Source organism: Centruroides vittatus, unplaced genomic scaffold (assembly GCF_030686945.1).
Source record: "Centruroides vittatus isolate TY-2023 unplaced genomic scaffold, ASM3068694v2 contig_1168, whole genome shotgun sequence".
NCBI lineage: Eukaryota > Metazoa > Arthropoda > Arachnida > Scorpiones > Buthidae > Centruroides > Centruroides vittatus.
In genome coordinates this window covers 3,714,698-3,728,240 of record NW_027120749.1, presented here as the reverse complement: position 1 = coordinate 3,728,240, position 13,543 = coordinate 3,714,698, and the positions used below count along the sequence as shown (strand labels likewise).

Here is a 13,543-nt window from a genome sequence, read left to right as displayed (position 1 = left end):
AAAAGAAATACTACAATCTCGAAAATGAACTAGAAATCTTCAACGCTACGGGTGAAAAAAACACGTAACATCTGTCTTCTCTTAAATGCATTAAAGACGATTCCATCCACATGAATTGAATCGGAAAGGGCATTCTTGGTAGCAAGACTTTTCATTAGTTAAATAAGAACCAGATCGAGTGATTGGAGTATTGACCATCTTTGCTTTTTAAAATCTTACTTTAAAATTTACAATAATATTTTGTATTATGTTTCATTTTAAAAACGAAAATTACCTTTTTTAAGTAAGTTTGATCTAAGTTCATTTTTTTTAAATTTTCAACTCAATTCAAAGCATTTCGTTGTTGTTGTATGCAGTTTCCAGCAAACTTTAATAAATTTTTTCTATTTGTGAAAATTTCTACATAATTCAAAGGTAATTTTTAATACATATCTTACATAGCATCATTAATATGATTTTGGTGGTTGCAGAACGTATTAAATTACTTTAAAAAATAAAATAATAATTATATCATTTGAATTCAGGATATACAAAATTGTATATCTTAAAAATAATTAATTCTATCCCGGGATACCGGGAAACAGTTCACTTTTATCCCGGAAGACCGTGAAATGAGAAATCCTACATACAAGCAAACGATCCAGTTCCTGCAAACGTCGCACTGACTTAAAACGGCTAGCCGCTAGCTGTCAATGTAATAAGAAACACAAAATCTTAAAAGAGTTTACACGTTAGAATAAATTATTATTAGCATATTTGTTCTCATATAAAAAATATATTGACAGTCAAAACTTCCTCTTAAGTATGCGGCGCATACTAAGCAAGCCCAGAGAATTCGCCTCTGATAAAATAAAATTAATCGCTTTTATTTTTGAACTATTTTAATTTTTTTAGAATCTATAATAAAAATATTTATTAGTAAAATAAATGCATGAGCTCACTGACTGTATTTTAATTGAATAAAGCCACGATTTCGATGGATTCCTGCTATTATTTATAAAACTTATTTGTGTAAATAAAGCAAAGATTAATATACTATGAATTATTTTTTATCTGTCCACATTATTTAATTCTTGTTATTATTGTATACATCAAGGATATTAAACTGTGGGTCGCGAAAATTTGACAATAGTGAAAGTTTTTGAACTGTGTGAAAGACCGGGACCTCACCCTACGATACAGGAGACGGACCGTCGAATCAACGTCGATAAACAGGTGATATATTCCTTTGCGCGGAGAAATTGAGTGCTACAAGATTTAATTGTCACATTCCCGGTCGTGAATCGCGTGAGAGGGAGAGGGAACAACTCCGATTTCAAGATGAAAAGGCAAACGCTTCCTAGGAGAGGTGCAACCAGGACCGTGCCGACACAGCTGCATCCTCTGTGAAAGGAGGGAAAAAACACAGAAAGAACGTAACTCAACCCTTCGAGTGCGGGAGAAGGGATTGGTCGGATTTAATTCTTTACGTAAAAATAAACAAGCACATTATCTCATTAGTATGCACATTTGCTTCTATCTTTAATAAATGGTAAAAGAATATGTATACGAAAAAATTATTTTATAATTTATCATCAGTGATTTTATTTGTATACCTATTTTATATACCTACATATGGGGTCATGTAAAATTTTCTAGGGTAAAAGGGAATCTCGAATAGAAAAGTTTAAGAAGCCGTTATATATGAATTATTCTTGATCATTTTAGTTAAAATTTTAATATCAGAAATGCTTAAGTGACTGCACAATTTATTTGCACAATATTTCCATAATCCTTATATTGAATTCAAAATATTAAAATATTTCAAGTACAACTTTTTGATAGTTATTTAATAGCTAATTAAATGAAAAGTTTATAATTAATTTAATATTTGCATTCATTTCAAATCATTAAACTTTCAGTTATCCATGCTAAAGACAAAAATATGATCTGAATAAGTCAAAGTAGATGATAAACCAAATTTATGGTTGTCTAACTAATATCAGATAATTTTTAACGCATTCATTGGTTAAAAATATTTTGTTTTATTTTTTAAAAACATTAAATATACATAACTTTGTAAAAAAAAGTTGTTGCAAAACATAAAGTAAAAAAGTAGGCTAAGTAATGATGAATTTATAAAATGTTGCAGTGTCATGTAACCATTTGTCACAATATAATGTTAAAAAAAAATCTAAAATATGTTTCAGCTGACAGTCAGAAAATAAGATCAAGTTAAGTTTTATTATTTAAATTTTCTCATGTTCTTGATCTTGAATATTTTCAGCTTTAACAATCTCCTCTCTGAATCTGGCAATTGTTTCTCTGGCAACCTTCAATCTTTCTTTCAAATCTGCAATTTCTAACCTTATCTTATTCTTTGCTGAAAGTATAGCAGAGAGGGTCTTTTCTTTTTTCTCTTCAACTGAAAAAGCAAAATAAATAAAATAATTTTTACGAAGCTTAATATACAATAACATATTCAATTAAACAATTGAAATTATTTTTAAATTAATTTTAAAACAAAATAATTGCTTCTGTAAAGTTTTAAAAGTATGTAATTCCAATTTTGGGGAAGATTTGGTGTTGGTATATTACAAAAATTACATACTTTAATCAATACAGTTTCAGCCAAAAATAAAATATTAGCATTATACATGGTTGATTCAAAAATTTGAAAACCCTATATCACTACACTTTTGCAAAATTATTATCATTATTATATATAAATAGTTAAAAGTGTTAGGTAACAAACCACAAACATTCTTTTCAAATAAATATCAATTTATATTCTGTTTTATTTTATTTTATTCCAAAACAATGCAATTGTTTTTAATTATATTGTATGTATTTAGCAAAATAACTACCATTATTATCTAATTACAGTTTTTATAGGTTTTGCAAAAACTTAGCAAATGTGCTTTGTATTACTATTTAATTTTAAACTTGGAAGTGCCCAAGTTTAAAATATTATATAATATATATAATAAACTATTTCTTTCAATAAAATAATTTACTATCTTTTCATTATTATATTATTATAGTGATATATGGATATATTACATGGATATATATTAATATATATATATATATATATATATATTAATATATATATATATATATATATATATATTAATATATATCCATGTAAAGTTATAGTATATTTCAATTTGGAAACTATTTTTCACAAACTTAATTGTAAGAATATTTTTAAAAACATTCATAAAATTAAATATATAGTGATATAAATTCTAATTGTAAATATCCTACATTAAGATACTCACAGTCTGTTTCATGCTTATATGGTGCTAATGTTAGTTGTCGACAACTTGTCAACAATTGCTGCATCATAGCAGAAGGATCTTGAAATATCTTTTAAAAAAATTTTTAATTTTTTAACTAATTATTTTTTGAAATGTATACATATATATATTTAAACATTCTTACCAATTCATCATAAAATTCTGAAACTAAATGCTTCTTCCCTAACATAATATTTGTTTCACTTTGAAACAGTTTAAGAATATGATAGAATGTAACCTAAAACAATAAACATTTATTATATATTAAATTTTATATGTAACTAAATTGAAAATTTTAAACACAAGAAAAAAATATTATTATGTAGTATTACTTATTTTTGGTGTAATATTTGTTTAGTTTAAAAGAATTTTTTAAACTAAACAATCATTATACCAAGATGATTCTCATGTAATTCAATAAATTCATTCACCAGAATTATTTCATGATGTGTGATTTTATAATGATCTTTTATTATGGCATTATTTTTTCGAAGAAATTGTCAAACTGCATTTGACAATTGCATTATCCATTTATCATTACATAACATACTGCATTATCTATTCAACATTACATAATAACAATGGCAATGTCTTCAACCTATTGTGACTAGGGTTTCTCGTTTCCTGGTCCATTGCTTGTCCCAGGATTTCAAGAAAAAAGTGAACTTTTCCCCCAGGATCCCAGTATATAATTAATTATTTTTAAGATATAATACAAATATTATTGTAAATTTATATAATAATTTTAAAAAGCAAAGATGGTCAATACTCCGATCACTCAATCTGGTTCTTAATTAGTAATGAAAAGTCCCACTACCGAGAATGCCCTTTAAATCGATGTGAGTGGAATCATCTTTAATGCATTTAAGAGATGACAGATGTGTTTTTTCATATGTAACCTCAAAGACTTCAAGTTCATTTTCAAGATGCATTACAGTACTTCTTTTGCTGTCTAGTATTTTTGATTTGGCTACCTCAACTGCTTTAATAGCAGCATCAAGCTTATGGCCCGATAATTTGGAGGTTCTTTTGACTTTAATAATCAGGTTTATGAACTTCATACTCATTTGTATTCTTGTCCAATTTACACAACCTGGCATTATGCAGTTATTGAAGTTACCGGGCATGATTAAAAATTAAGACAGCATCAGTGCAACTATTCAAGATATTACAGGTTCTGACAAGTAAAGAATTTTCAGAGTCTTGCCACAAATAGGCTACATATTGATTATTGACAATCTGTAACATGCCATGACAAGCAAAAATTTAAAAAACTAATAAGCAGGCTTAAAATTAATAAATACAAATGTATTCTGACAGTTTATGAGTTAATTATACTTTCTATTTGCAAAATTTCTTCAACCTTAACACAAAATAAGAAAAAAGTGAACTTTTAGGAAATTTGCAGGATTTCCTGGGATGAGAAGAATTTCTTGGATATTTTCTGGATTAAAAAAAATCTTGGATTCCAGGATCCCGTTAGAGAAACCCTAGTTGACAAATCATTTTTCATCTTCCTGGTCTCACTTCTAAACATCTGATTTCCCCAAATCAAGCAATTATTCTTCTAGTGTTATATGGTGTCAGTCGATTTATAAGTGCCTACATCATTGGAATTCCAAAAACATAGCAACAACATTTTTTGAAACTTTTCACAAGCAAAAGCATATTCAGGTAAGATGATAGCTATCATATTTTCATTACCAACAAGATTATAAAGAAAAACATGAGATGTTTCGTGCCAATCATTAATTGCTTATAGATGTGGTGCAAATATACTTTTTCTCTGCAACATCAGATTTCTCTTGTTGATTTTTGAAATATTTTTCTGTAAAAATCACTTTATCTTCCAAAAAGTATTTTTCTTCAGTTTGGTTACATTTTAGTAGTTATTTTGAATAGACATTTTAATTATGATTACTTCGAATATATATATATATATATATATTATATATATAATATATATATATATTCGAAGTAATATATATATATATATATATATATATATATATATATTAAAAACCTCATCCAGTTAAATGATAAATACACATGCAAATATTAATTTAAATATAAATTTACACTAAAAATGACATAATTAAAAAATAATTTTACAATAACTTACTGGTCTTTCATTTGGATCATGAAAATATATTTTAATGACAATTTCAAATTCTCCCCAACCAGTTTCTGTGACTTCATAAGGTGGTTTAGTAACAACTGAAGTATATTATAAATAAAACACATTAGAATTTCTTTATGCTAAACTGTAATAATAATATAAGTAATAAATTATACAATAAATTCCTGATAAAAATACAATAAACTAATTTATCTTAAAATGGTCTTTCAATCATAAAAATATGTGATTAATTAAAACAAGTTAAATAATAAAACATTATTCTTATAGTTTCTAGTCCTTTATTCTCTTACAGCTATGTATTATTTGGCTATTAATCTGGACTTATCATACTGCAATTTCTTAATTTGGTTTTTTTCCTTTTATTTTTTTAATAACTTAAAGCTAATAAGAAAATAAAAATACCAAGTTAAGAAACCCATATGATAAATCCAGATTAAAAGCCAAGTAACACATAGCTATAAAAAAATAAAAATTTCAGTTCAACTGTTGTCTATTACAAAAAAAAAAAAAATATTGTTTTATTTTAAAGTAACAATAAAAATATAATAATAAAATCTTAATCTTCTTAAATTAAAGCTTTATTTATATTTTATTCATTTAAACTAATAATTCCAGGACATCAAAGTTCATTAAAACCACAAATGTAGACTATCCAAAATGGTGTCTTGACTTGTTCTATCTGGATAGTCTACGTTTTGGTTTCTTTAATAGAAATATTTACATTTACATACTTAAATTATAACATAAATTTTTTATTAATTAAACACATTACCTCTATTTTGATTGGCATAGCTTTCATGTAATTTAAAATGTACTTTCTTCACATATGTTGACATATCCTACAAATTAAAATATACAATATATTTTAATTTGTATTTAATAAATATATTCAACTTGCATAAAGAAAACTTTTAACTTGCCTCATTTCTGTATGGTTTCACATAAACTGTCCACTGATGTGTATGTCCATCTTCTTCACGTTTTTTTCCAAAATAACGAGCAATATTTCCATATACAATAGGTTTTACAATTGTCACACCCTAAACAAATTCAATTTTGTAATGTACTGGTATTATTCTTATATCATATGTACATAAATAGCTTTACATATCATAATATAACTATAACATACAAACTTTAAAGTATTATCACTTTAAATTTTTAAACAATGAATTATCTACATCTATTCTATTAAAGTTCACACTCAAATTTAATTTATTAAAATTAATACTTGAATATCAAAAAATATTCAAAATGAATTGTTTTCATCAATCATAAGCATATTTTTTTTGTTTTATTCTAAACTTTTTTATCTTGTCAACTCTAAGGCAGGTAAAGGGTAACCTTTCTATAGTAAAGAGTAATATAACACTGTTTTGATGTGAGAGTGGGTCAAAATGTTAAAAACATCAGATGTTATGTAAATTTTATGTAAAATTGGATTATATGTAATATTGTAATATAAACAATAAAATTATTATTTTTGTTCATTTAAATAATTTAAATGAACAAAAATAATGGTACTTTAATAAATTCTTATTATTCATTAGTTATTTGTCTATTACATCAGATATTTTACATTTAAAAATCACGATTTATTATTGGTGTTTTTGTTGTAAACAATATAGTGCATTGAAATGTAAGAGTAAACTATCTTATTAAATATAGGCCTAAATTATTTTTGTATTTAATTTTTAATTTAAAAGCCCAAGACTGGTTGATATAATGTCTGCTTCTCAGTTTTAAATGAAGTCTTTCTAAATAATTTATGACAGTAAAATAATTTAAATTTTTAAAAGAAAAATATTAACAATAAATTGAAATTTGTAATCATCATAGTTAATTGTTCTCAATAACGAGATTTCATATTAAATTTAATTAATACAGTGTAATAGATGGCTAAAATAGCAAAGAAGTCTCTCCTGTTTTAGAACTTAGGTTTGAATCCAAACTGTATCCTTAGGAATTTTGCACATATAATTTGGCCTGATTGTGTCCAACTCCATCCTTTACCAGGGCCAGATTAATTCACTTTGGGGCCCTAGACATTTTCTTCTTACCGGGACCCCTCACTCTCCCACAAGAAATAGAGCACACAAAAAATATAAAACAATAATAAAACAACAATAAAACAAAACTAAATAAAGCTACCACCAACCAAAGCCGAAATTATCGGGCTGGAAATGGCTGTACAGTAGAGCATTGATTATCCGACTCCCGATTAACCGACCGCGTTCTAGTCGGCAAATTCAAATGTCTGCTAGTGATGTGGCGCTACAATGTTTGGTTATGTCTTGGCTACTTTATTATTATTTTTGTTAAATTTTTGCATGTTTTAGCTGGCAGCATTGGCTCAACCATGAAAGGGAGGCTAGTATTTAAACCAGGCCTAATACACTATACTAATAATGTATTTTTTCATACTTTTCGGTTATCCAACCAACCCCAGTCCCCATTAAGTTGGATAATCGATGCTCTACTGTATTAATATTAATATGTTAATATAGCCGTTTCCAGCCCAATAATTTCGGCTTTGGTTGGTGGTAGCTTTGTATGTTATGTTGTTGTTTATTTGTAAAACTAAATAATGTGAAAAACTAAAACAAATCTTAAATTTTTATTAATAAAAAATATTTAATTAATATACAACAATAAATTTTAGTTTTTCTAGAAAAGTTTGAACAGTTTGTTTATAAATTTAAAAAAATTATGTGAATCTATAGTTTAAGAAGTCCTGTTCTAAGCTTGAAGTGATAAATTTGAGAATTAGTTATCCAGAGTATTTACACTTCCTTCAAAAACTGGTAAACTTGGCAGTGTGTACCAATTATAATTAATAAACTTTATTAATAGAGTTGAAACATCTAAGATTTCCTAAATATTGAAAAAGTCACTTTCCTCAAAATTAGAATGTTTTGTTCTTTTAAATATTGGTCAGCATTCATTGTAACAAATATTTTATCTTATAAATGGGAAAAGGCATAAAATAAAACAAGTTAATACTCAAAGATGAAAATTTGATACAATGTATCAAATTTTCATCTTTGAGTATTATAAATCAGGGTCATACTATAATCCAAAAGTTAAAGGGTTTTTCATTTTTAAACATCTAGCAGTAAATTTAAAAAATATAAGCATCTGAATTTACAAATCTTAATGATGAACTTGAGAGACAATTTAGCAGAAAATTGTATTTATTATTATTATTATTATTATATGTCAATGTTAAACTAAATAACTAAGATATATTATATGGAACTAATATGTTGTAATATGATTGTGATTGGTTAATAATTGAAACACCCCATGTAACAGGTTCAATCCTATTACAATAAACATTACTTACTTACTTACTTACTACTATTATTATTATTATTATTATTAAAAATAGCATATTATTATTTAGTTACTTAAATAAAAAAAATCAAATATTTAAAATAATAAAAAATTAAGAAAAAGTACTTTCATTCTTCCTCCAGAATCTGGTCCAAACTCTGCCATTTTTGACTTTATCATTGCCATTCAAACAAGAAAAACTAGAACAGAAAAAATATTAATAGAAATTATGAAAACATTATATAGAAAGAAAATACTAATTTTTTAAAATAAAACATTGCAGAAAATTTGTTCTATTTACAATTTTTATACATAACAAATTTATTCATTATTTTATATACAATTTTCTCAAATATACATCTATTATTAAAATTAAAAATAATTATTTACACAAATAACAGCATTATACATTAACAAAAATTAACAAAACAGCATTAACAAAAAACAGCATTATACATTATAAAATCTACATTGATTATATTTAAATGATGAAAAACAATGATAAAATAATTTTTAATTATCTTGAAATGTTAAAAACTAAACATTTAAAATAAATAAATTAAACTGAAGAAAATTTACTGATAAGTAGTTTTGTTAATGTCAACTTATCTTCACATACATAAGTGAACAAAATGGTGTGTAGAATAAAGAACTTTTAAAAACTTATGTTAGATTGAATGGCTTACAGAACCTTTTCAATTGTTTCTTATTGGTTATTGCTATATTTTCATTTTATGCATATTAAATTTTGAAGCATTTTACACTGCAATGTTAACATAAAATATTTGAGCATTCTCATTTCACTCAGAATTTTCCTATTCAACCTTATCCATATCTTTATCCTCAGATTCAGATTGGCTGAAAATCTTGAAATACTATTTCTGAATATATGTTGCTTTTCTCTATTTTTTTACTCTGAATTCCATTACTTAAATCAGGGATGGGCAACCTTTTTCTATGTGAGGGCTGCACTGACGCGGGCCGCACACAAGAGAAAAGAGGGAGAAAATGTCGGTAAATCACAATTATTTACTCATATATAATTATAAATTAGCATAGGTATACTTAATATAGCTTCTGGCACTGATCTAAACGTAATATGTCGGAAATATTTGGTTAAATATTAGTCACTGCTAGTTTTAGCTATTCACAAATATAAGTTGTAGAAAATAACGCTTAAATTTTTGTTGAATATCTCGTTAAGCCGGGAAATTGATATATTTATTCATATTTTATGCCACGCGGGCCACAAAAAATATTACTGCGGGCCGCATGCGGCCCGAGGGCCGCGGGTTGCCCATCCCTGACTTAAATGATATAATAATTTCTCATTTCTCGAAATACAACAAATTATCTCATTATATTTCAATTACATTACGTTCTATAAACAAATAGTGATTATAAAGATTATGTATTACATTTTGAATTATGATAAATATTTAAAAACTGCTTTATATCAGCAATAATAAGGTTCTAGTATTATGACAATAACTTATTATCTGAGAATAAATTTATAACTACATTATCTTTTAAAAATCACTTATATTCCAATCTGAAACAAAACATTTATTTGATGTCATTAAATATTAATTATAAAGACATCTTATTTTGAGAAAAGTGGTCTTTTCTTCAAAGATTATAACTACTACTTCCAGATGAAAAACAGAACATAAATAAATTACAAAGAACAAAACATACCAAGTCAAATTAAGTTATTTTCCCTGCACCTCGTAAATAATAATAATAACCAAAAAAATTAGCCATAATTATAAATGTCATTTTTTGGCTGCCTACAAAAAGGATGGACAAATACAGTTCTAATAAAGAGGTTAAAAAATATATGTACATATAAAAAATTAAAATTACTGCAAGAAACATATCAAACATAAATACAGTTGAACCAGTCTATCTTGAATCTCACAGGAATAAGAAAAGAAATCTAGCAACAAGTTGCTTAACTTTTCCGGCAACATTTAAAATTTTTGTGGCACCATCCATTATAAAATACTTCTTATATTTTAATTATTGCAAAAAGTTTAATTTTGAAAATAGGGATGGGTTTTATAAAAAATTGCAAATGCCAATAATGAATAAAATCGTCATTACATTGACCCTACTTGAGATACAACACACACCCCCTCTATCTCATTGACCTTTAACCACCAAACTTTAATAGGTAATAGCATCAATCCCCTACACAAACATCCTAGCAAAATTTCAGAAATATTTGATAAAATATTTCTGAAATTGGATAAAATAAAAGTTATTATGCTTCAAAGAGAGCGAAAAAATCATACCCACACAAAGACTAACATCCATACATACTGGAAAATCTCCCAATTTCTTTTTGCATTTCTCAACATTGCAAGGTCTAGAATCCAAAAATGTAAAAATCTTGAGGGTCATTTTTTGACCAATTGCCATACTCTCCCACTGTTATATATAACAGCGTGGGAAAGTAAAAATTTGAGATAGATTTTGAGATGTAGAGGTTCTTATACAGTAGAATAATAGGCATGATTGGAGGTACTGTACAGTATTTTACTAATACAAAAGCAAGTACAGTACATGCCTATATCATGTGTAAATAAAACATTTTTGACATACCTAACAGAAATACTTTGTCAATAGTTTCTAATGGCCAACTTTCTTCAACCAATAAAATTCAAGCCAAACTTATAGCCAATCAGAGAAAAGCAGCATTAATTGCAACTATGTACTGTATTGCAAGAGATGTTTCTCAACTACAGTTTGTTATCAAAATGTCACTGAGTTTTGAAATTGTAATTGATACTTCAGTCCATAATTTGAGACAGAGAGGATTTTAGAAAAAATTATTTGAGACAAACATGAAAAAATATATTGAATTTAGGCTGAAAATGCAGGAGAAAAAAATAAATTTTGAGTTAAGTACTTATGTTTGAGATAGACAGGTTCAACTGTATAGCCTTGATTAATTACAAAAACTCATATTTAAACAAATAAAACATCTTTATTCAAAATCAAAATATTTTGTGTCATTTTTATTTAAGAAAAGTATTCACTATACATACAAGATTCTAAACGAATCAAATTTCATCTTCTCTTATACAACTCATCTCAATTTATTTCTGAATAATTAATAAACAACATCTACAAAATTCTACATTTAAATCTAATTTTAGATTTATATAATTCCAATAAGTAATAACATGAATAAAATATTTTTAAAGTTTCAGATGTGTATTCGTGTGAATTACACATCTAGAACTTCATACACGAAGCTAAAAAAATTATTGCATAATATTAATGCACAATATGATTGCAACATAATTGATTTTACTGAAAATGCTAGCAAAAACAAAATTTAGAATAAGGGAATTATACTTAAATAACATTGACAAGGATTCCCTGCTATTGTAGGAAAGTTTCTACCTAAGTACTTCTTACATAATACATATTTAATGATAAAGAATGAGTAAATAATTTTTCTACCATTGTTTATTATTACATTTTTACTTTATAATCCAAAAATTATTTCAAATTTAGCATATTTGATCTCTTATTTTGTAAGATTAAGGTTTGTATTTATTTTTAAAGTGGACTTTTTTAAATATTGATGAAAAGAAAAATTTATTTACAAAATCTAAACAAATTTTTTTTTGTTTTTTGAAGTTTGGTAAAAAAAATGTTTCCTATGTTCTTTAAAGATATTCTGATTTAAACTGATTTCTCATTTATGGTTTTTTGTAAATACCATAATTGCAATTTGAATGTTAATCAGATTTTAAAACAATATTAAAAAATAACTCCATTAATTAAATAGCTTATAAATACTGTTTTTGAAGAGAAAATTTGATAAATTAACCAATGATTTATTCCTTTTAATGTTCTTAGATCCAATCTGGAAAAGAAGTTTGGTGACTGTGCTTTATAGAAATTATGACAAGGATCAGAAGTGGATACCTGGAGCTATTTCTAATGTGTTGTAACTTGCTAAATATTTCCTCCTGAAGATGACAATGCATCATCATCAAAATCAAGTAATTCTTACCAAAATATAGACTGATGATGCAAATATTAAACCAAACAAACATCCTTGATGGAATCAACACACAGCAAAAAACCAATTAATGTTTGCCATCAACCAAAACATCTTGAAGATTTTGTATATAAAAGGAGAGAAATGTTGTTTATAGGTAACACCATTTACTCAGAGATTGGGGGTATAAAAAACGGCAAACAAAGGAACCCTACATCCTTTGTCTAGCCAGTGTCACACGTGTAAAACGGAGTGCAATAAAATAAACTATCTTAAGGAGTTAACTTCTCTATGTTTATTAACTAAATGCTGAGTTTCAAATTAAATATTTATAAATTTATTCAATAAATTATTTTATCAACAAAAAAACTTACATTTAAATTTGACAGTTTCTCATTTTTATAGATAGAAACAAAGTGTTTTCTATCTACACATGGATATATTTGTGTTATCCGCCATTTTGGAAAGTTATTGTAACTGGCGACATCTACAGAGTATCATTTTTTGTGTCATTAAATTTTAATTTTTTTAAACAAATCATTCATTAACCATTTAGATTAGTTTCTGAAAATAATAAATAATTTTTAATGTAAAATCAAAATTAAATAATAATTAAGTTATACTTATCTATGTTGTAGTTAAAAATTTTTCTAAAATGTATTCGCTTGTGCCAGTAAATATAGGTGGCGTATGAGTCGACCAAAATGGCTGCCACAAAGGATATAGCGTGCTTGACAATGTACGAGAGTTACTCGTGTGTTGTCT

The 13,543-nt window shown here is 26.0% G+C and overlaps 1 protein-coding gene across 1 annotated transcript; it reads right to left on the bottom strand.

Moving 5' to 3' along the window:
- Positions 1-2,004: 2,004 nt before the first annotated feature.
- On the bottom strand, positions 2,005-13,284 carry Gas41 (YEATS domain-containing protein 4 Gas41). The gene is made up of 8 exons (XM_067277605.1): positions 13,153-13,284; positions 8,884-8,957; positions 6,342-6,461; positions 6,194-6,260; positions 5,404-5,498; positions 3,427-3,519; positions 3,264-3,351; positions 2,005-2,404 (listed from the first exon to the last, which is right to left on the bottom strand). Exons 2-8 carry the CDS (start codon positions 8,941-8,943, stop codon positions 2,229-2,231), a joined length of 699 nt encoding a protein of 232 aa, XP_067133706.1. The 5' UTR covers positions 8,944-8,957; positions 13,153-13,284; the 3' UTR covers positions 2,005-2,228.
- Positions 13,285-13,543: the final 259 nt, after the last annotated feature.

Bases quoted from the DNA above. Each gene is read 5' to 3' on its own strand.
- Gas41 (XM_067277605.1), bottom strand. From the start codon at position 8,943: ATGGCAATGATAAAGTCAAAAATGGCAGAGTTTGGACCAGATTCTGGA. The intron at 6,261-6,341 runs GCAAGTTAAAAG...TTTAATTTGTAG, and splicing joins TGAAACCATACAGAAATGAG to GATATGTCAACATATGTGAA. The intron at 5,499-6,193 runs GTAATGTGTTTA...AATATACTTCAG, and splicing joins CTATGCCAATCAAAATAGAG to TTGTTACTAAACCACCTTAT.